Source organism: Phalacrocorax carbo, chromosome 2 (assembly GCF_963921805.1).
Source record: "Phalacrocorax carbo chromosome 2, bPhaCar2.1, whole genome shotgun sequence".
Lineage (NCBI taxonomy): Eukaryota > Metazoa > Chordata > Aves > Suliformes > Phalacrocoracidae > Phalacrocorax > Phalacrocorax carbo.
In genome coordinates, this window is record NC_087514.1 from 58521988 (window position 1) to 58545881 (window position 23894).

Genomic DNA, 23894 nt, shown 5'->3' on the forward strand with positions numbered 1-23894 from the left:
TGCACATGCTGTTACCACAACTTTCAACTGGAAACAAGGAGTTCAGCACTTCTCCAAATCTTACAGTAGGTATTCAGATTACGCTCTCAAACAAAAAGCCCCAATACACCAGCAACCCTTCAAAAATTCTAGATCCAGTAACAAGGCGGCTTTCATGGGCCTTTAGTGCTCTGGGAAACTTCATACTAAAGAACACACAAACACTTAATGTGTTCCAACTTCAATATTTTGTAGAAAAATTAAGGCTGTACTAAAGATTTTTCCTAGTCCTTTTGAGAGAGATTTATGATAGCTTTATCCAGCTATAACTATGCATCAGTAATCTTTTGCTCACATGTCTTTCTATAGCGATTTTGGATTACAGTTTCTAAAAGTAAATGCTGCTGAAAAAAGTCCACAGTGCTTCAGCACCAAAGCAGCTGGTTAAGGAAAAAAAAAGCTGTCTTCACCTGAGATGTAAGATCATTATGTCACAAAGGCCCTTTTATGGCAGTAAAATACAAAGCACTCCACACCATCTCTACTTGCATCGAGCAAATTAAAGAACAACTTCACACACACTTTCTTCAAAACAGACAAAAGTAACAAAATCTGAAGTATTTTTTAAAGCAACTGTAGAAATTGAGTGGCATTTATCCACAGCCTTATAAATGTGCAGAATCACTTAGCCCAAAAGGAAACTGTATCAGTCAAGGCTTATTAACTTAATTTCTGTGCTTAGCAGACATTGATGTCTTTATGACAGATAAAACAATATTAAACAAATAATTTCCTTATGAGAAAAATATGTTGAAAATATTATTTTGCAGCTCAAATATTTACCTATATATACTAATAACTATGATTTGCAATCACCTCTCATTCACCATTCAGCACAATGAGTTTAACCTGTATATTTTTCCTTTCTGTCATACACATTTGTGTACGTGTTACAAAAAACCACATTTATCATAGGATACATGCCTACAGAATTAAACAAAATACAAAACCTACAATGACCGTGGTTTATTAGCTACCGTATTTAAAAGTAAACCGGGCAAGTAAAAAGTCTGGGAAGTTTACTGCAATGATTACAGGAAAAATACTTACATGGACTAACATCTCTGTATCTGTTTCGATTTCTGTTTTCTGGATATTTTGCAACTCTGTGAGGGTAGTCACTGGATTTATGTCGAATTTCCTTTAAAAGACAAAAAATGCAATTTACTTACACCTAGTAATCTGACTAAGGTTAGTGATCTACACATCCTACACTAAGACTTTCCAGTTTATTCATTAATCAAGGTTATTAATAATTAACATTTCTAAACTAACCTTTACTACACCTAGTGTTGTTTTCACTCAGAAAATGTGTGTCCCGTTCTTGGCCAAGCTGTTGCCATTTAGACCTTCCCACACTTTGCTAACACCACTAAACTACAATAAGCACAACTTGGTAAGCAACTGATGTAGCAGGAACAAAGGCGGGGAAAAAAACCCCAATATTTATTATGCTTACAGTTCACCTCAGACTTGCACGTTATCTCCCACAGTAACGAGACTCAGACAGACAGAACTAACAGCAGCATACTGCTAGCTCCTTTATGCCAACCAGCAGCATAAATCCCCACAAAGGCAACTGAACTAATTAATGATTTTATGGCTGCTGTTAACAGCCATAAGATTATCCTCGGTGGTCTGATGGTTCAGCCCATACAGCTGTATTAGTTAAACACGATCCAATATGAAGGAACAATCTTAGACTCACAAATATCAATGTGAAATCACAGCCTGCTTCTGCCCAGGCATTAATACAAACCTTGCAATAATTTGCATTTGGAAGATACTCAAACATACTAATTTACGCACGATTTTAAGGAGCATATTGTTCATGTATTCTGAACGTTCAGTTTTATTAATTTTTTGCCTGAGTGAATCTTTTCCATGACTCCACCAAGATATACATATTTACCTTACATAGGCAATTGAAAACACAGCTAAAGTGCTACTGACGAGCAGCCTCCAATAAACTGAACCATCCCTTTATATCTCTGCACTGATGCCATCACAGCAGACGTGTTGTACGATATAGAATTAACAATATTTTGTTTCAAATTCTCCTTTTGTTTTTAGATGCTGCTGCCACGTGTGATCTTTATCTCCCAAAGAACATTTAAACTTCTCTTTACAACTAAGCATTCTTTGGTCTTCTCCATGTCTCCACTGTCATCTTTGTCTTCTCAAATTTCCTAAACAGTCTGTATACTCCCAGACAATGAACACAGCCAAAAAGGACTTCAGTGGAAGTCTAACACACGCAAGAAAGCTCCATTTAGCATCTGGTGCATGACATTACTTAAGTGCAGTGCCAACCTGTAAAAAAACTAAACCACAATGTGGAGCAGCAACTGTCAAGCACCAATGCTCTACATGTTTATACAAAAATCTCTTCAGCTATCAGACAATGAGATTTTTTATTTTGATACAGCACACTGGAATTTGTCTTCTCTGGTTTATATGGCTTACAAGCTTTGGGAGCAACCAGACGCACACTGAATAAATGCATCTGGCAGGCATTCACAACCAAGTTCCCATGAAATCTAAGTTTTCTATTACTCCATAACAAGATGCAATTTATTTTGTTTTTAAAAGCACCGGCATCCTCTATGCACAGAAAGAGATCGTTACTTGGTCAAGAAACATTAAAACAGCTAGAAACATCACTGGGGGGAGAGCGGGGCAGCTTGCTAAAAATAATTAAACCTAAGGAAGTTTAATGACTAGTTCTAAAATCAATTTCGCCACATACAATCCAGCCATCACAAACTGGAGAAACAAACCAGATGCCAGATGTAATGTAAGGCATATGACATGAAAAAATTTGCACTAAAAAAGAAAAAAGTGAAAGTCAGTATTATTTATTCAGTCATTAATTCAGATTGGATAGCAGCTCTGGGAGTCAGCATAAATATTCCGAGCTTCACAGGGTTTTACCACAAGTCTTGGCAAATTCATGGAATTGAAGGGCAAGTATACAAAACTGGTTTCAGCAGGAAGAATTAAAAAAAGCCCTAATACCCAACTTTTTTTTCTTCAGAGAAACTTACACTTCTCAGGACAAGCATTCTTATACAACACTATCATAGGAGAATACCTTCCTACACAAAAATGCAGTATAAAAACAAGTAGTCAGCAATTAAGAGTCTTTTCTACAAATTTGTCCTATTTAAAAACATCATTTGCTATTTTCTCTTTCTGTTTTTAGGCAGATCTGTATTCTCTGTTTTTAACATAAAATGAATGAGTTAAGTACCCTGAAAAAATCCTGGTTTTGCAAAATCTACAAAACCAGGGAAACATAAAACTGTAATACCAAAAACTATATTAAAAAATATTTTACAGCACCACTATAGAAAATTAGGAAATCCAAATACAAAAATTAGCAGAGCTGAATATACAATTTTCTCTTCAGTTTACTTCTCCAAGTACAACTGATTAATATTAAAATGACTTGGGAAAGCTGACTTGTTCAGTCCAGATATACCAGATGTCACGTGCATGTACTTTTCTACCTCACAAAAAATACAAGTTGCAGAATTCTTACCTTAGACTTTTAGCATATTAATTTTGCAGTTTATTTCTGCTATGCCTTGTTAAATTCAAACCACAATTCAGTTCCATGTCTAGATATAATGTATTTGAAACCCATGTAAGTCTAATACCATTAATTTAACAGAGAAAAAGCACAAATTAGAGTTAGCAAAAAGAACTTCCGTTTGGGGGGTTTTTTCCTCGTTCGTGAAAGAGCGCTGTGAAACACATACTGGCCCAAATAGCTGCTCTAGCATTACAGGCTTATGCATAAAGTGTATTTTATGGAACCGGCCCAAAGACTATTGTTTCACGTCAGTAACCTCGCTGTTCCTGGAGAAAAAGGACTCGTTATTTTCCGAGCGACAGCGGCACAGGCCCGCTACAGGGCAGGTGAGGGCAGGGGTGGCAGGCGGGCGGGGAGGCGCCTGAGGAACCGCTGCGCGGCGGTTTCAGTGGCGGAGCCGCGAACCCGGGGCGAGGACAAGCCTCGGCCGGACCGATACTATCGGGTGTAACTTTCCACCCTGCCGGGAAACCGCGGGGAAAGCACCCTGGGCCGGGCAGGCCGCGGGCAAGCGGCCGGTCTGAGCCTCCCGCACCCCACCGGCGGCAGCCGGCTCAGGGGCCCCGGCCGCCGCCGAGCCCGCGCAGGCGCAGTATGCCACCCGCACCCCGGCCAGCTGCGGCGCGCAGGCGCAGTGGCGGGGTGCTCTGCACGGCGCCTGCGCCCTGCCCCCTCCCATCCACAGCGCGCTCCCCGGGAGGAGCCGCGGTCGCCCGCCGGGAGCATGCGCGGCGCCCGCCCGCAGTTGCGCTGCCCGCACCTGAGAACGAGCCGCGGCCCGGCGGCTTCCTCTCCCCGCCGAGGCGACACGTACCGGCAAGGCGCGCTGCCAGCCAGCGGCTCTCTCCCCGTCCCCCCATCCTGCCAGGCACGGTCGGAGCCACCCCTTTCGCTCACCATATAACGCGCCTGCCAGGCGTTAGCGGCGTCGATCTCCTGGAACTCCTGCTCGATGATGGCGGACATGGCGGCGGCGGCGGTCGGCAAGCTCCCGACCCCCCGCGCGCTGCCCACCCCACGGGAGCGGCGGGCGCGCACATACACTCGCCACGGGTCCCGCCGCCGCCGCCGGCGGTGCCAGGCGCATGCGCCCGCCCCGCCCCGCCCACCGAGGGCTGCCCAGGCCACGCCCCCAGGGAGGAGGCAAGCACCTGGGGTGACGTCACGGGGCGGTAAGGGGGGAGGGGTCGGGGGCCGCCTTCAGGTGGCAGGGGGCGATCGGACGGCGGTTTCCGGTGGCAACTGGTTGTCGTCCCGGTGTCGCTCTCAGGACAAAACACGGGTAGGCGGCAGCGGGCGAGCAAGCTGGGAGCAGCGCGGTGCCGCCGGGGAGCCCCCAGCCCGCTTCAGCGCGGTAACGGCCGGGGGCGCACCGCCTGCGCCCCCCCTCCCCCCGCCTTCCGCTGCTTGTTTAAAAAAGCAGAAGTACGGAAACACGAACGTGCCGGATAAGCAAATCACGGCCGGCCTCGCAACCTCAAAAGCAGAAATGCCGGGAGGCGGAGCGCTGCAGCCCTCCGCCATTGCCTCGCGGAGAGAGAGAGCCCCTCCGGCAGCCGCTCCGCAGAACTCCGGATCAGGCGGCGTTCAGCAAGGGCCGCGCCGCTCGAGCCGCAGGGAAATCCTGCCGTGCGGCTCGGCGTGACGGCGGAGCGCCTGCAGCCCTTCGGGCCGGCGGGCTTATGCTTCGCACCTCAGCCCGGGTCGCTGGTTAACGGCCGGCAGTTCGAAAGCGCGTGGTGTTAATCAGTTGCCGCCAAGGGGAAGCGATCGAAGCGCCGGGCTCCCCCCGCACACCCCAGCGACAGCCCTGCCGTTGGCCCGGCCGCCTCCTCTCCCTAGGGCCCCTCTCCCGGACCTAACTCTGGGCCCTTCCTCCCCCGGCAGCGGGGCTCTCCCGCTCCCCCAGCGCGTCCCCACACCAACCGGGAGGTTTCACGGGGAATAATTTTAGCCGCCCTCTCCCATCCCTGAGTGACCCCCTCGTCTCCCCGGATTTGCCGCTCTCGTCAGTTAGCCCCGCTCCCCTCTGCCGCCCCGGCGGTTAGCCCCGCCCCTTCTGCCGGCTCCTCGCCACCGTTGTCGGCGGGGCAGCGGCCGGGTACCCCCAGAGTGCTCTGTCACCGGGCTGCTACACGCGTGGAGGGGCTGAGCGTGGCGCCTACAGCCGCCGCGATAACCAACTGCGCAGTCCCGCGTGCGGCCGCACCGCCGCCACGCTTCCCTGGGGGCCATCCCTGCTGTGGCGCAAGGCTGGGCCCCGGGTCATTCCTAAGCACAATTTCAGACGTGTGAGGTGAGGAGGCGAGGTCAGCAGAGCGAAGCGCTCACACCATCAGCCCGCTGCTGCAATTATGTCGGGAAGATGCTGACGAGGTGCTGTGCCGGCCGCTGCTAAAGCAGCGCAGTGTGAAGTCCACAGGGCAGCCAGGGGTGATGCCTGGCTGGGAGCGTTGGCCACGTCGTGCCTAAAGGCTGAAAGTTGCATGCTGGAGAAATGGGGCCTCAGTGCTGGGTGCGCAGAGTTCACGATCCCCTCCCCTGAGGTGTTTTATACCTAGAAAAGACAGGGACAAGGGTCACTCAGACTGACACGAGATGGATGTGTGGTTACAAAGGTAAGGCAGATGTTTTTGGAACAGACTTCCGACTTGATGCCCAAACATGTGTCATCAGCTCTTGCACCTCCTTCCTGTCTGCAGGCTGCAGTGCAGCACAGTGCTCCAAATCCACAGGCTGATGTGCTCCCTCAGGTCCTATAATGAAAGCTGGTACCTTGTACACTGGGGGTTTGCGTGATACACCGCTGAAGCATAGCTGATGCGACAGTATGCATCAGTAAGTTCATAGCATGTCTTTCCACATAACTCAATGAAATGTTGCATAAGATTTTCTTGAACTGTGGGTTCAAACTTTTAAAGCTATGTAAGGAGCCACTTTTCTGGGGTTTTCTGCCTGCGAGGCTGAGAGACAGGCTATGTCTGTCATTCTCGGGTGTTCTCTAGTTAATCAATGCCATACATGTGACCAGTTGTGAATTAAGTAAATTAAGACAACATCTCTGACTTGCATTTCTGATTTAGGAGTGCGAAGAATCCAAGTGCCCATCCACAAGGTAATGATTCTTTTTAATTTAAAACAGGTTTCTTTGACTTCATGTTTCAATGAACAAAAAGTGTTCTTAACCTCAGAAAACTGATCTTGCACAGGCTGACTGTAAGAAACTAAACAGATACATAGAAACTGTCTGCAAAATAACAAGTTTTAATAAAGAAATTAAAATATACAACTTCCTCACTGATTTTAGTCTTCAGTAGGCTGGGTCTTGCACTTGAGCCACAACAACCCCACGCAACGCCATAGGCTTGGGGAGGAGTGGCTGGAGAGCTGCCCGGCAGAGAAGGACCTGGGGGTGTTGGTTGACAGCCGGCTGAACATGAGCCAGCAGTGTGCCCAGGTGGCCAAGAAGGCCAATGGCATCCTGGCTTGTATCAGGAATAGTGTGGCCAGCAGGAGCAGGGAGGTGATTGTGCCCCTGTACTCGGCCACATCTTGAATCCTGTGTTCAGTTTTGGGCCCCTCAGTACAAGAAGGACATTGAGTTGCTGGAGCATGTCCAGAGAAAGGCAGTGAAGCTGGTGAAGGGTCTGGAGAAGTTATGAGGAGAAGTTGAGGGAAATGGGGTTGTATAACCTGGAAAAGAGGAGGCTGAGGGGAGACTTTATCACTCTCTACAACTACCTGAAAGGAGGTTGTAGCGAGGTGGGGGTTGGTCTCTTCTCCCAAGTTACTAGTGATAGAATGAGAGGAAATGGCCTCAAGCTGCATCAGGGGAGGTTTAGATTGGATATTAGGAAAAGTTTCTTCATTCAAAGAGTGGTCAGGTATTGGAACAGGCTGCCCAGAGAGGTGGTGGTCTCCATCCCTGGAGGTGTTCAAAAAAAGTGTAGATGTGGCACTTGGGGACATGGTTTAGGAGGCATGGGGGTGTTGGTCGGACTTGATGATCCTAGAGGTCTTTTCCAACCTTAATAATTCTGTGATTCTATGATTCTCTGGATACAAACTTGCTGACTGACCTCTCTTTGTAGCGTTTGTTGTTACAGCCTTTTTTACCCCCGCTGGAGCTACCTGTAGGTCACAGATGTCATGATGCCCATGAAAACCATCTGACATATGTCACAGCTAAAGGAGGCCCAGTCACCATCCTGTCAGTCCAGACAACAAAGAGTGATGCTGCCCGATGACCTGTTACTTCCTCTTTATTCTACTGCAAAGGCCAGGGAAGACTTGGAGGTCACTGCCCGTGTAGTGTGAGGAGATGTGCTTGAGTCCAAGGACTACTCTATCAGCTAAGGATCACCCTATGTATATCAGCTGAGTGGGCCATTGGAACACTGGTGCGCTTTGAGAAGAACACAAGAGAAGTGGTAGTTTTGATATATAAACATGAGAACACGTATTCTGCTCTTCTGATTAGCAGCTGTCATGCATATGAGAAGCTCACGCTTGTCATTGCTTGTGATATGTGGGGATGTAGTTCATACCAGGAGAGCAGTGTAATTGTGCTATGAGGAGAGGGAGTTTTATTGTAGCAGCCATGTTCAGGATCTGTAACACGAACCAGTGCCTAGAGACAGCTCATAGAAAACTGGAAGTGTTTATTAATTGTGATTTACAGCTGGCTTAGAAGAGCAATAACTGGTAAACCAGGGGTTCCTGGAGAAACTGCCATTGTTTTCTTTTTGGTTGTTTTTTTTTACTGCAAATATGCTGAAAATGTTATACCAGTTCTCTGGTTTTGGGGAATTGAGCCCAGGATATGCCCAGGACTACAGTTATAATGGTCTATGGGGAGAATTGTATACACAACATAAACCAAGTATGCTCATTAGAAAACTCTTTTTATTCTATTGCCAATAGTATATTACAGTTCTGTACTAGCTGTGCAGCCAAACCCAGATGAACTATGACAGAAACTCTTAAACCCTTGATATAGGGTGAGACATATGCAAAGCAAGATAATGGAGTTGCTGGAATGGGTGGTATATTGTTAGTGTTTTCTGTCTCACTATAAACACAATCAAGTATTTATTGCAATGTTTCCTTATTAAAATATCTGATAATTTGAGAAGCTCCTTGCTGTGCTGACGAAACAGTCACCCCAGGGCAGTTGGTATCCACATCCATTCTGATCTCAGAATTGGTTTTGGTGCCCTTGCTCATCTGAATGAAAAAGACCAATCAAGTTAACATTAAATGGTGTTTGTCCAGTGACTTTGGCCAAACAATTAACTTCAGTACTGGTCTGGAATGGAATAAGTGCTTGTTCCTCCATGTGTATGGTTTTTTTTGGGTCATTCACTGCAATTACTTAATTATCATTTATTGGAAATGATCTGGCTTGTGCTGCTTTTCTGAGAATCATTTTGGCTATTGGTAGAAGAAGAACAAATTCTTCCCTGAGGTGGTTTTATTCACAAATACACTCCATATCAATCTTAGCTGTTAAGGAAGAAAGCTGTAATGTGCCTAAGCGAGCCACAGTATGAGAGGATAAGAATGTACCTTTCCTGATTTAAGTCTTATAGCCCAAGGCCTAAAGGAGAAGAGGATCCTTCCTTTCCCCCACAAACTGGGTAGGACTGGAAACCCAGAAGAGCTGGCTGCTCTTCTGGCATCTGGTAGGGAGCAGGAGAAGCTGAATGGTCAGGTGGTCAGAATGAAACAGGTTTCATTTATTCTGTGCATTTACAGCAGAGTCTTCCTATTTCAGCCTTTTGGGGACTGTATTCCTTGTCCAATTGAACATTAAAATTCCTGTTACTGAAAGTGGGTGCCAGTGCAAATACTTGTCTTCAGCTATATTATTGATTTCCTCCCCCTGCCCAAAACTGTATTTTGGCATACAGCAAAATAAAAAAGAATTACTTGAAAATGTATGCAGCGAAATGCAAATCCTTGTAGCAGCAACAGCGGCAGAAGTGCAAGGGGCCCTAGCAGGTTTGCATTCAGCTAAGGAAGCCTGTCACATCAGTCATAGATCCACAACAGTGGGATTCTAGTGTCTGATGTCTGTTAAAAAATGGCTATGTAGTAAAAGTGGTGGAATTTCGGAAGCTGTAATTATGTTTTGAAGAGAAGGACAACACAGCTGTGCCCAGATTAAATGATTGCTGAAACTGTAGTTTGGAGCTTTAGGTAGAAGAAATTCACAGCCAAGGAAGAAAGGAAAGGTTAAGGTCTGTTTAGGAAGCCTGTTTTCTAGCCCAGATGTCTGTGCCAGTCTGTATGGCACTGGACTCCTACGGTGAAGCTGAAATAATTGTGGAGCATGACAAGAAAACGGCAACTGGCAGAAGTGCTGTCACGAGTCACGAGTCACGAGTGAATGGAGCCTAGCTAGCAGAAAAAGCAGCCAGCCAGAACGTGTGATGGGTAGAACGACTTTAAGCTCTGCTGTGGCTTTGTGAAGCAACCCTTCCAGCAACCTAAGCTGGGGCGTGCAGTCAGCCACAAAAACTAATGCCTGTGAGTCAATGCAGGGGATGTGGGGTACGGCTACAGGAAGAGGAGAAGAGCCAGTTGCCAAGAAAGAGATGACTCCAAGTTATTATTTTTATTGCTTCTAGAGAGGATCTTGCTTGCTGGGGGTGGTTTGTGTATGTCACTTGATTTTCCATCCCTCTTTCCTTTTCACCCCTAGCTACAGTGACATTTATTAAAATTATAGTTTGCAAGTGAGAAAGTCTAATTCAGTGAGTGTCCAGAGTGGATTGATGGCATTCCATGTTCCTGATTAGAAGGTAATTTTTTTACTAGAAACTGCATCAATAGAAACTGTCCATAGCTAACATAGTGTTTTCACATTGAAAGTTTACTGAGACTTGCATTTGTTTGAAGGTCACTGATTTCTTAGATTTTAAAATTGTTTTCCTCACAGACTGAATAGAGCTGTTGCATGCTTAGACCATTTCTAATCTCACAGTTATTGTTTCAAAGCATCGCTTTACATTACTGTATAGTGGTTAAAGGGGTGTCTAAACTGCAGTTCTGGAAACAGCTTTATGTTGCTGGGTGAGTCTTTAATTCACATTCTCACAATTTTGAAATCATGTTATCATGATCTTGTAACTTTTCTCTAGCACAGGTTCTGTATTTTGGTGGCTTCCATGCTTGATTGTACGTATTTTCATCTACATTCAAGCTTATCTTCCAAATCACAAAATTAAGAGCATCCTCTGTATTACAGCTGAAAAGGTTGCAATGCACAATTCATACTATTGTTATTTGCTAGAAGCAGTTCTTGTAAGAAAACACTGTTTTGGCAGAGGAAGACTTTGTACTGAGGAGTACCGGTAAATGTTTCTGTTATAAATTTCTGTTCTCAATTTTATGTTCCAGTTTTTCTTTGGGTTTCCCAGCATCTGAACAAAGCAATTATGCCTATTTTCATGGGTGCAAAAGTCTCCAAATTGTGTTTGCCTCCCCCCCCAATAGTTTGAAATAAAGTAATAAAAATATTTTTGGCAATGTGATTTAGGATTGTAATCCATTTTGTAATTTATCATTCTGCATTAGACAACCTGAAGTGCCAATGACAGGAATGTGTTTTCTTTTACTACTAGCTGTAATAATTATTTTAAAATTCTTATTGTTACCAGCTTCATAGAAACTTAAAGCTACCATGTGGTGGTGAGCCTTCAACATATATTACAATAATTACTTCTGTCTTTCCTGCTAGCAGAGGTAGATCTGTGCAAAATTTGTGATATCTTTCTCTGGTTTTAGGTTGACATTGATATATCTGCTTTCATTCAATTTCCCGCATAAGCTCATCCTATTGAGGTAATCAGCAGCCCTGTAGGAGCCACATTCTCTGAGTCACTGTTTGGATGGCAGGGTTCCATGGAGGCGTGGCTAGTTTTTGTCTGCTGAGATGTCCTTTGGTATGTTGTATAGGGCAAGGTGTTCATGCTTGTGTGTAAAGGCATTAAATCTTGTAAGGACCAAGGAATACTAGATAAGAATTTGCGTAGCTGCATTTACGTGGCAAGGCAGGATTGCAATAATCAACGCACCTCTCTTTTTACCCTCAAAGTACATCAGCAAGCAAGGAGCAAAATAGATTTGCCTGTACGTGGCAAAGAACCATGAAGAAATTGTTAACTTTTCAGGCGGTATGATTTCCTAACAAAAACTAATTAGTAGTCCATGTAAAATTTATCTTTCCTTTTTTCCTTTGATAATGCCTCTTTAAAAAATGGCTTTGAAACTAATCTATCAAAGTAAGGAGTCTTAAAAAATTCTGGCTTGCATAACAGGTATATTACAGTTTCTGAATGTATGCTATGTTTTCCTTTGGTCCAGACATTTCAAACCTCTAATTTGTACCCTTATGGCATACAAATTGCTGTAACTGCTAAACCAATCTGTTTATTTTCTCAAAGAAAAGAAAAACTGAGTATAATGTACTGAAAGAAGGATCCATAATGCAAGTTTTCCAATTGGAATGCTGTCAAGGTCTTTAACGTCTTATTTTAGGCAGTGGAACAGTTCCAGTGGCTCAAAGGATGATACTACCACTTACTGGAATTAACAACCTGGGGACAAAAGCACCCTTTTACAGCATGTGTCTAGTATCAAAAGGGGTGTATGAAATTCGCTGGATCTTTTGAATTTTAGATGTTTTTTCCTACTGTCTCACTGCATGCAAAGAGATATCACTAGTCATCAAAATATATTATTTTCTTTATACAAATCTTATGCAACCACTTCTCAAACAGACCACTGCAGCTTCTTCAGTGGCAGTCAGCAGTACCCTCTAAATACACTGGAAATTATTCGTCTCAAGGAAAATGCTTAAGGTGTCCTAAGACACCACTTTCTTTGCTTTGCCACCCTTTTATATCAGAAATGTCTCGATTGTGTGTTAGATCACCCAGAGTCAGATTCTTCTCAAGATTTAAGTATAAAATAATGTGTTTACTAACACAGATTTGCAGTAATGGAGCAATGCTACACAGAGATAAAGAAACAAAGTAAGTTGTTAAAATATATTTGTCAAGAAATATCCCCCAGGGTCACTTCAGCATCTCAGCTAGCTTCTAGTTCCCATCCTCTTACACTAGTTTTGGAAGCTCTGTTCACTTGAAATTGATTTTATCTGTCCAAGATGGCCGATTTCTTCCTACCAGTTCCCTCGTAAGCACTGAGCAGGAAAGGTTGGACGCAGAGCAAAGGTTTGTTTCCTGTGTCCAAGCAAGACCACCTGAGTTTTGCTATTTGTTTTTCTTGTTGAAGAAAGAATACTTAGTTAAGTCTGGTGATTAGATCCTTGAAAGTGATTTTGTGAGGAGGGGATTAGGACATACATAGGCCCATATCTGCATACCCCAACAAGCTGTTACATTAGCATTTCTATCGTAACCAGCACACTCCCGATTTCCCATTGCTTCTCAGCACATTGATAATACCTTCTACATAATGCTATCAGAATTTATAAACACACATTCTAATTTCTGGATTCAGAATATATTTTGGCCTGTGAATACCATATAAGGAATAAATGTGACAGCAGCAGTGGTGAAACAAGAAGTGGGATGCATTATTTGTGAAACCCTGCCACACGTACACTCATAGTTCTAGGGGTTTTCTCTGGGGAATGTCACAAACCCTGTGATGCCAGTATTTCTTGGTCTCATAAAAAGTGGTAAGGATAATTTTCACTTAATTTCCAGAGTTTCAGCAACCCTGGAAAGTAGGATGAGGCAGATGATGGCTGAAGGAGGTAACTGCATTAGCCAGTACAGCTAAATCTGCTGTCAGATATGCATTGACAGTGTGCAACCTTAATATAGAATTTACACAATTCTGTCACAGCAAGTGGAATAAATCCTGAATATCTTTGGGAAGGAGGTTCCAATTTAATAACGCAGTGATTATGGTTTTAGAACAGAAGTACATCTGCCTTTCAGGGTGACGTGAAAACTTTCCCTTCTCTTTCTTTTATGTCTCACTTTCCTGAGAGACAAAGTAGTTGGGAATGCTTTGTTCGCACAGAGGAGTGATTCATTAATAGGTTCAATAATGAATTAGATTAAAGAAACCTATGCTGCAAATTACACCCCCCTGGTTGCTCTAACTGGAAACTTACACGCACAGCATTTTATAAAATTGTTTTGTAATGTGAGTTGCATATATGTACACATAAATCTACCAAGTGTACCAGATGCAATGGAAATTAAATTAGCTAGAGTTGCCAAGTGCTGAATTGTAATTTCCTCAATAATTAAAAAAAAATTCTATAAAACGTAGGGCAGATACTTGTAATAATCATGCAGGTAACTGCATAAATAAATATATGTTTATATACATATATAAAAATAATAAAACTTTGAAGTTTACCTCTTTCAACATTAGAATATAGTATTATTGGGGGAGCATGGAAATAATATTTTTGTTTGACTAATGTGTGTAATTGAAGAGACAGTGGATGAGTAAATTCCATGCACAGAACGTTTCCATTCAGCATTTAATGCATGCGTTTATATTCTGTGCACAATACTTGTGTATATAAATATCATCTGTTCTTGCTATCCTCCCACAGAGCACTGCAATGTGCTGTGTCTTGCCTTTGTATTTCAGATGTCTCATGGACGTTTGTTAGGCTCAAAAGCTATGCTTGGGACCTGGGGACAATACATCAGCCACTCATAAATCTGCACAAATCTGAAATAATTATATTTCATCTTGTTCAAAAGCAGGGAATTTTTGTAAATCGTTGAATAAGTTGTGTCAGTAGAAATTATGTCTGCTAGGCCTACATTGTTTTCTCCACAACATGGCATGTGAGTTACCTTGGGCTGGAAGCAATTGCTGGTAATTAGTGTCACTTATCTGACCTTTGCTGAAAAGACTATTCACTGTTCAGCAGTCGCTAATAAGCCTCCACAATAGGGCTGTGTGGGAATGTTCAAAGTGCCACTAATCCTAAGGCATGATGTGAACATGCCTCAAAATACTCGAGTGCTCTTTTCAGCGTGTTCATATGGTGGATGCTCTCTTAGCTTTGGACTGTTTGTTTTGACAAGTGTCTAGAGTTTTCAGTTTAAGTATCTGTCACAGCACAAACAGCCCTTATTCCTGTAAGGCCAGCTAACTGTGCCTATTAGTAAAGTCTGTAGAAAAGAGACTTAACAGTTTGCAGACCTGATTCTTGTCTTGCAGCGGTGAAGTTTAGAAATAATTTGACTGAAAATATGTTAATATAAACTATGACCATACAGTTTATGCAATAACAATTTAAAGTTATGTAAATTCTTTGCTGAATCTCATGATCAGTCCCTTGGGTATTTGTCCTCCTAGCAACTCCTGCTGGAAATTTATCCTTGTTATGATTCTGATCTAACAGTACCTCTGAGTTGAGACAGTTGGTGACGAGTATAAAATCACCATACAGTTTCTCTTCGAAGGGAGCACACACTTATGGCTGACTGTAAGGCTGCATTTTTGCTAGTGAGAATTTCACTGGTGGGGAAGAAGTCTTAAGTGAGCACAACAAAACATTTTCAACATTTTCCATGAATGGGAAATCAGCTTTTGAAGTCACGTGTCTTCTAGAAATTCAAGTATGCTTCTCCTGGAATCTTGTCTGGGATTTCATTACGTGTTCTTAACCCAGATGTTTCAAATGCTTTGGAAACAATGAACTATTATTATTGTCAGAACAAATTAATCATCTTTGTTTTTAGAAATGTCAGAGGGAGGAGGAGCATTTAGCAGACCTCTGGGGAGCCTTTGGGTGTTCTCTCTACTGGAGTCTGAAATCTTCCTAGATAGATATGTTTAGCTTCTCCTAATGGTGGTCAAACTAGACAATTACTCCAGCATTGTCCATTTAACATTTGGTGATATATATTATCTGGCCTATGTCCCCAGACTGTTCCTTAGTTAAATTAACTCCATCTTGTTGTGTCTCACTGATCTAAAAGCTATATATAACATGTGGCATTCATAGATGATTCCAAATCTATTATATAGTCAACGCATACACCATGTGTAAATTCGAAATCTGAGAGAAAGACAGGGTCTATTCTACATAAGAGATGAAAATGTTTTCTAACAATTTGAAAACCTTGGCTATGCCCTTTCACATTACCCTTTCAACAAAATTCCTTGAAGTCTAAAGTTGTCTGTAAGTACAGCCACTTGCCCTAGCTGGGATTCTTGTTAAGCCCGAAACACATAATAGGTCATGATTCCTTAAGCACTTATTTTAGACACATGAAAACGGCCCCAAGGACTATTCTTTTGCTGGAAGTCAGAAGTATGAAGCTGTTTTTAGGATGGGCCCTGCATTTGTTAAACTGCTGCCCTTGTAGATGCAGAAATATATTAACATCCATGTATAGCTGCTTAAATAATTTTTTAAAATGGGTAATCCTGTTGGGTTTGGGGAATATGTGGTTTTCCTAAAACATTGACTTAAAAAGCTCTTCAGCCTATCATAGCTAAATAGCATTTTAATGAAGCATGTTTGTTACACTTACCAACAACAAAGTATTGCTCATGTAACAAGAGTAATGAGCAAGTTAATTCCATAACCAGTAATGCAATAGCATCATGTTGTTGTCATCTTTCAAACTGTGTTGTACCACCTCTGCTTCACTAGAAGTGCAGATTTTTACCAGACGAATGTTCGGATATTATGCCCTAATAGAAGCATTTCTTCTTCTTTTCCCAAATGGGAAAACAAAAAGATCTTAAAGGCATCTATTTCTACTGATAGGCAATGCTAAAGTTTTCAGTTTAACTTTAGAGTCTTTCTTTTATTTGAATAGAGAACAGCAGGGCTAGCTGCAGGTATAGGCAATGTAGGCAGGTTGCCTGCAGATGCAGATGTTCAGGGTGGCAAAACGGTTCCAATGAAGAGCAGCCAAGCTCTGCTTTTACCTCTGCCAAGGCCTTTTCTCCAGTAGAGAGGAAGATTGCACATCTGAGCTCTTTGTGCTACATGAACAACTGATTTCTACCTCCCATTGGCAAACTCTCTTGGCCTGAGTAATTTATACTTTTATACTGTGTATATATATGTGTTATATCATATTTATATGTGTTTTATTCTCACTCTCAGACTATGCACCAGCGGCAGTAGCAAACCTGACCCTTCTGACTCAGTCCTGCCTCTGCCCCTTCCCTTTATGAGAGCAGCTGAGCCCTGGCAGCAGCGAAGGAGATGTTAATGATGACTCATTTGCTGCTTGCATGGTAAGGAGCATGGGCAAGGAGAGGCACAACCTCCTGAATCTAGAGACTGCAGGGCTGAAGAGGTGACGGGTGAAGAGGGTCTGTTAATTCTACCCCTAGTCAGCCAAAACCCCGCTGAGTCAGCCTATCTCCCTGCACCTTCCTCTTTTCTTCCCTCCACGCCCTTCTTCATGCACCTCCACCTTCCACAGCCCCCATGTTCTTTTTTATACAGACTCTGACTAAAACTGCTGCAAGATTCAAATTTTCCTGTATGTGGAGAAGCCTTGAGACAGCTCCAGTAACCAACCACTTAAAATTTTCCAATTTAATAGGCTGATCACATCAAGTTGAATACTCACTTCTAAAATCTGAGAAAGGGAAACTCCAAATAAAGGAAAAAGTAGTCTAAAGAAGATACCTATGGTAAAAGAAATGAAGTCACATTCAGGATGGGTGGCACCATGATGTGTATCTGGCATCAAAGAGTACCCTGTGAGAAACCAGCCTGTGGAACATGGCCCAGCCCTGCTTTGTGTGCCTGACAGCAGCTGTGCCTGTGCCTCCTCAGAGCAGGAGGACTGCCATCTGCAGAGTGTCTCCATCCCATGGGTGAGAGGCCAAAGAGGAGAGGCTGTAAGATTTGCTCCTTCCCTCAGTGGCACCACTCTTCCCCCTCAGGAGTGGACAGCTGTAGGAAATGAGAGTTGGTTCCTGTTGGGGTCACTGAGACACTATGGACTCTAGAAGGCAGAAGGGCATTAACAGGGAGGTGAACATGCCAGAGGGTCCTCCGTCAGGATCGGGTATGTGGGATAGTTCACTGCTACACTGCAACTTTTGGCATGCAGATGGACAGATGCTGGGCCTTTGGAAGGGCAGGTCATCTGGGGAGAAGCAGAATTAGTGGGGTAAGGTCCTTCTTCAAACACAGTTCACCAAAGCCTGTCTGACCTCACTGTCCAAATGACTAAATATTACTGTGGTATCTGGTGGTGCTGTGAAATCATTTTTCAAGGCAGTGAAAGATTCATGTGACCACCCGCCAGCAAAGGCATTAAAGGCTTCCTTAGCTTATAAACAAGCATAAGTACACATTCTGTAAACAACTTTAATATTGTATTTGATATTAGATCATAATTGTAGTCTGCAAAAAATGGTTTAGCTTTCAATTTTGTCAGCAATTTATATGTTTTTTTCTACTGCCGTTGTTTCTTTCCATACACACCAAAACAGAGGGAGAAAGCCACCGCTGCTAAGTTTAGACTTTTGTGTCTGTCCTTACTGTGAAAACTCTTGAGGCCAGCTATTTTCCATTTTTACTTCTACAAGCTCTGTTTCTATTTCCCAACCTGAGACCACTAGTTTAAAGATAGCTCTGATGCAGTTATACGATCTGAGATCAACCTTCACATTCATCTGTTCTGAAGCCTTCCTCTCCTAGCCGTCAGTCAAGTTGCTTGTCAGTCTGTCATTCCAATTTTCTCTTACATTTCTTTGCACATTCATACAGCTGAAAATAGTTTTCCACCCATAAGCCACTTAATTATACACCATCACTTCTGTTTCCCCTTAACTCATCTTTTATGGGCTGCCCAAGCTATACTTGATCATGACTGGGTAACTGTTTTGCTTGAGTGGCATTATTATTTTGCTTACTTTGTATTCCTGTACTTTTTTTTACATTATGTGGGAAAATGTAATTTATGGAGTTGGAGATTCTCTTATTCTTGCATAGAATCATAAAGGTTGGAAAAGACCTCTAGGATCATCAAGTCCAGCCGTCAACCCAGCAACCCCAGGCCTCCTAAACCATGCTCTGAAGTGCCACATCTACACGTCTTTTAAATATGTCCAGGGATGGGGACTCCACCACCTATCTGGGCAGCCTGTTCCAGTGCCTGACCACTCTTTCAGGGAAGAAATTTTTCCTAATATCCAATCTAACCCCCCCCCCCCCCCCCCCCCCAATGCAGCTTGAAGCATCTTTCTAGCAGTCCTTTTTTAGGTAAACAGTAAGTTTTAATTTCAGTTTGGGACATTCTATTGATTTCCTAGCAAGACAAATAATAACAGGTTGTAAGTAGAACTCTGATTGCAGCAGCCACAAAGCAGGGTGACATATAAAGAAAGGTTCACTCTTCTGCTTTCTTTAAATGCCTGTAGGAGTTTTACTCTCAGTTTACTCACATAAAGACTCGGGGACTTTATCTACCCTCATTTTGGCCCACAAAATCTCATTTTGCTACTAATTTCTTTCCATGATCTGCCAGTCATGCCTGGTGAGTGATTTTCTTAATTTGACTTACCCTTCATATCACTAATTGCTGGTATTCTTTTTCCTTAACAGGAATTCAACCTGTATCTTCAACACAGTGCTGCGATTATGAGTGCTTTCCTCTGAAACATCCACCTTCAGCTTTCTAGTTTGTATGACACAGAATGTTACACATACAAGACCACTTGCTGGAAGCACCCCTAACATTTTCAAACTCTAATTGTTAAGCTTCAGATTCTCAAAGCTAAGCAACCTACTGAATGACTGGGTTTACTAGATTTTTTCCTGAATCTAATTGCTTGGTAATATCACTTTGTATTTCTACAGTGCCTTAATCCAGGAATCCCAAAATAATAGATATTATTTCACTCCCTATGGAATATTATGACTTGTTGGGAAGCCAGTTGTTAAGGTAAAGAAAACACAGTACACAGAAGTGTATGAATTTCACAGCGACAAGCAGGTCTTCCCTGTCAACAATAATATTTTTAAATGGTTATCAAGAATGGAACCTTTAAATATGCTGTAAGATGTTCACTGTTAACATGATAATCCATGATTGCCTGTAACGGATCAGCTTCTAGTGCAGATAGACCGAAGCATATAATAGAGGTAGCCATATAAGACAGGCTTGCTCACCCTCTATCCTATGGCGATATAAACATCATTAATGCATCCAGATCATTATTTACTTTCTCTTGGGCAGGCCCTTGTATCTTTGAAAATCTCCCTCTACAGGCAAAAGCTTCTTTTACCTGAGGAAGGTAGTCAAAAGGGAAAAAAGGAAAGTACTAACTGTATTTTCTTTAAATCCAAGGCAGTGTCAGTTATAGTAATTTTGAATGAGACTCTCCCTACCAACGCTAATACAGTTACACTGAACTTCCACCAGAAGTAAATTAAGTTACACTGGTTTATACAGTCAACCTGAGAACAAAATTGGCCGACTGTGTCAGAAGTGAAAAACTAACCTTATTATAGATACCGTTCTTTCTTCTCCTATGCTGTGGATCAATTTAATTTAATCTAGAGACAATATGGAACCCCAATGTTAAAAACTGTGTATCAAGATAGTCATAATTCCGTACAGTCTTCCTCTACACATGATCAAGCAAATAGTGAGGTTAAAATACAAGCTGCCTTTTCCACCTCATGCACACCATCACTACAAATGGAATGTTTTTCTTTACTGTTCATCTCCAGCTGTAAGAGGAAGTCACTGAGGTTAGCTAATACTTGAATCCTAATTCGTGGCTCAATAACTGGAAGCTGCAGATTGCCCGGGGTTTGCATCAGAGTGAGCATGCTTCCCGTTACCTTGCTGCACAGCACACACTGTTCTGGTTACCATCAGTAATGAGGATGCGTGGCTGTGCTGGCTGCCCACCATCGCTGCGCAGCTTGGATCATCCTACCACGCACCAACTTTTTCTACCCTCTGAACAGGCCAGGAATGCCATAGGGAGCTGCAGCACTTTTCAGTGCTCAGTGCCTTGTTTTCTAGATCTAGATCTAGATCTAGTTACACCACTCAGAGGGGAATGTCTTGCTGGGCAGTGATTTTGAATTGATTCTTAATTTCATCTAGACTAAGATAAAAAGAAATTGAAGTATTTATTCGTGGGAGTAAAAATAGACAACAGAATAACAGAGGTTTATGTTAGACCTAAGTGAGGAAGTAAAACTTTTAAACTACACACACTATTCACATTATTTCCACCTGATTTACCATATCACCCTAGATTTCAAGACTTCTGTGGTCCTATATATCTTATGCTTATGTTATATCATTGGAAAATCCCTCTCTTGATGTAGCATTTCAGCTTTTGTAGCCAATTTCTTTTATAGCATTTTAAGTCTTCCTGAAGAGTTCCAGAAAGATTCAATCTTATTCCACAAATTTTATTTTACTTTTAATCCAAGAGATAGCCTGCCCATTTAAAAGTATTTAAGTAAGCATTGTTTAATTTCCCAGAAGATGTGAATGCCTCTTTGTTAGACCGGATGCCATCTGCTCTACTGGATTGTCTATCTAATGACTGTTTGTCCTAAGGAAGGGTATATCTTGTCCCCTCATCCCTTTGGTAATTCTGGTGTTTCACTATGAAGTGTTCCCTCTGTCGAGCCTTAGTTTTGTGTCAGTCTTTCCAGTAACAAAAAACACCTGATACAAATGTCTACATGGGATCAACATAGTTATTTCATTACTGGGTGTTGGCTGAAATCAGACACAGTGGTAAATTAACATTCTGGGATCACAATTCCCCACGTATTTCCTGGATTTTTCTTTTAAGTGAGTAAAGATTTTGGACCTAGTTTCTAAATAAATGTAACCTGACCTACCTGCATTGAATCTAGAGACTGAGGACACAGGTAGATTTTATTTAGATGAATAAATAATTGTGTAAGTACACATGTATTTTAAAAGATAGGGTTCTTTTCACTTACTGACCTAACTGAAATGTGAGAAAAAAAGTCTAAGTCTTGATAAGAACTGTACAATTTTTGTTGTCAAAGAAAATAAACTTTTTAGGTCAAACAAAAACATGTATTTGTGCCATATTTAAATATATATTATTCAAATGAAACAGATTGATGCCAGTTATTTGTGAATCTGACAATTCAACCCTGCTCCAACTCTGCTGATATTACTGGCTAAAGAAAGAAATTACATTTAAGCTGGTGAAAAATATGAATGCACTAGTTGTAACATACTCTGAGTCTTGAGAAAATCATTAACGTTACTAAAAATTGCAAAAGAATGTGTTTTTGACAGCTGAATCACTGACTGGAAACAATTCTTCTGGAGAAAAGAAATGCAGTCTTTTATAAATATGATCAACGGTTTACAGTAAAAGACATTTCCCAAAAATAACTAACAAAACCAACCATTCAGAGACACTGTCATGAATTAAGGTACTTATAAAACAACTTTAACGCTTTTATTATGCACTGCCTCTCCAGCTATTTGAATGAAGCAGCAACTGAAGTTTCAAAGTATAAATGTCTCTAATCATGCTGAAATAAGATAAAAGAAATCCTTCACCTTAGCAATCTAAATAAATGCATGAATATTATTTGTTAGGGTTTTTTTTGTTTGTTTTATTCTTATATATGAGTGTTTTCCCTCTAGCATGAAAAACATAACACCTCTCTCGTTACAGCACTGGAATGGTCAGGAACAATCAGCTTTGCTTGGTTCTCCTATTGTACTACTTAAATTTTACCTATTATTTAGAAAATACTGAAATTTCAACCTCTGAAGTGATCGCATGTGATTGCAGGGGGGGGTGGAAGGGTATGTTGACCACGGCCCTGCAGTCCACAGCGAGGTTCCTGCTAGGAGATGAATTATGCAATGCCAGTTCATCTTCAGAAACCAGAAAATGTTACCCCCTTCCTTTCATTAGCTCTCCATTTTTTTAAATGCTTTACAAATATTCTGTGTTATTTGCAAACACCAAACCAAATTTTACACTAAATAGGTAAAACTTAGATGTCTTAATTTTGTTGATAACAAGTTGCAAATTCCTCTTTTCAGCTCGTGTTCTCCATTAAGATTTAGCTCTCTAGTATTTTAAAAAATATAATTTCAAAACTACCATTGGCCAACTTAGACAAGAATGTAAAACCAGCTGGTAACTTTTCTTCTAAATCCTTCTGCATTTTCTATTTTCTGTAATTGAAAACATTTTTATCATACTCCCTGTACCTGGGTAACAGCATATTTTTAAGCATATAAACTTTTCCTTACCCAGTGTCATTAAAATAATTAAATCCTAGCATCTTAATGCTATTGTGCCCCTTCAAGTCGAATTTTGTCGTCATTTACCTCAATCTTTTATCAGTAATCTATTATCATTCCTTGTTGCATTTGGGTACCAGCATAACTAGTCTTAATACAAGGCCTGGTAATGAAACACATGCATTAGTGTGTTAAGTGCTTGCTTATTAATGATGCAGAAAGCGGTGATCTCTCTGGCACGTGACAGCGGCAGCTCCATCAGCTGCTGTGGAATGTATTTCACGGTTCATAAGAATAAATGCATGAAATATGACACCCAAGCTGCCTGGTGCATCCACAAGCAGGTAACGGTTTCTTTTTAAGTGTTAAGTATTTGGACATCCCTGAACAAATTATCTTCACCAAGTGGACAGAATTTGACTTCTTATTGCCATGACCAAACGTTAAAATTTTAAATGAGGTGGTGAGAATCAGAAGTCCTTCTGAAAATGGCAAAACTAATCTCCTGTTAAAGGCACAGATATAAAAAATGTTCTAGGAAGGGCCTGAACTGGGCTCGAATCAAGAGAATTTGTGTATATCTGATTTCAGGAAACTTTACATATGATTCTCTTCCTTAATCACTTAATGTATGATTTGAAAACTGGATCATAACTATAAGGCAGTGAAGGTGTCTAAAAAATGAGTACTGTTTTGGGACTGAAATAAAGGACAATTAAATACAAGTGTGTTTGCTGTTATTTATTACCGCCATCATGATTTCATTATTATTTATTTCTGTCTCTCGAATTTACTAACTGCATGATTACTATTTAGATTGTGGTGAATGAATTATTTATTTTTTCTTTGTGAATATCTACACACTATCGTAATTAGCTTGAGGATGGCTAGTAAATAACATGGCTTACAGATGGAACAAGACACTGGACCAGCCTTGTGCTCAGTGATACAATGATTAATGGTATTTAAAAAAAATATTAGCGCCA

At 41.8% G+C, this 23894-nt stretch overlaps 1 protein-coding gene and 1 long non-coding RNA gene across 3 annotated transcripts in view; one reads left to right on the top strand and one right to left on the bottom strand.

The window, feature by feature from the left end:
* Positions 1–4723, bottom strand: part of PTPN2 (protein tyrosine phosphatase non-receptor type 2) — a 32363-nt gene extending 27640 nt beyond the window's left edge. Inside the window, exons 1-2 of one of the 2 annotated variants that reach the window (XM_064443056.1) lie at positions 4535–4722; positions 1090–1180 (exon numbers count right to left, since the gene is read on the bottom strand). In XM_064443056.1, the coding sequence (XP_064299126.1) occupies positions 1090–1180; positions 4535–4603 (160 nt within the window). In that variant the 5' untranslated portion in view covers positions 4604–4722. Of the gene's footprint in view, positions 1–1089; positions 1181–4534 lie in introns of both variants that reach the window. The other variant, XM_064443055.1, reaches the window with a different exon arrangement.
* A 348-nt stretch (positions 4724–5071) lies between these two features.
* On the top strand, positions 5072–14468 carry LOC135311949 (uncharacterized). The gene is made up of 3 exons (XR_010371514.1): positions 5072–6255; positions 11429–11586; positions 14285–14468. It is a non-coding gene; the product is annotated as an uncharacterized LOC135311949 (long non-coding RNA).
* The last annotated feature ends 9426 nt before the right edge of the window (positions 14469–23894 follow it).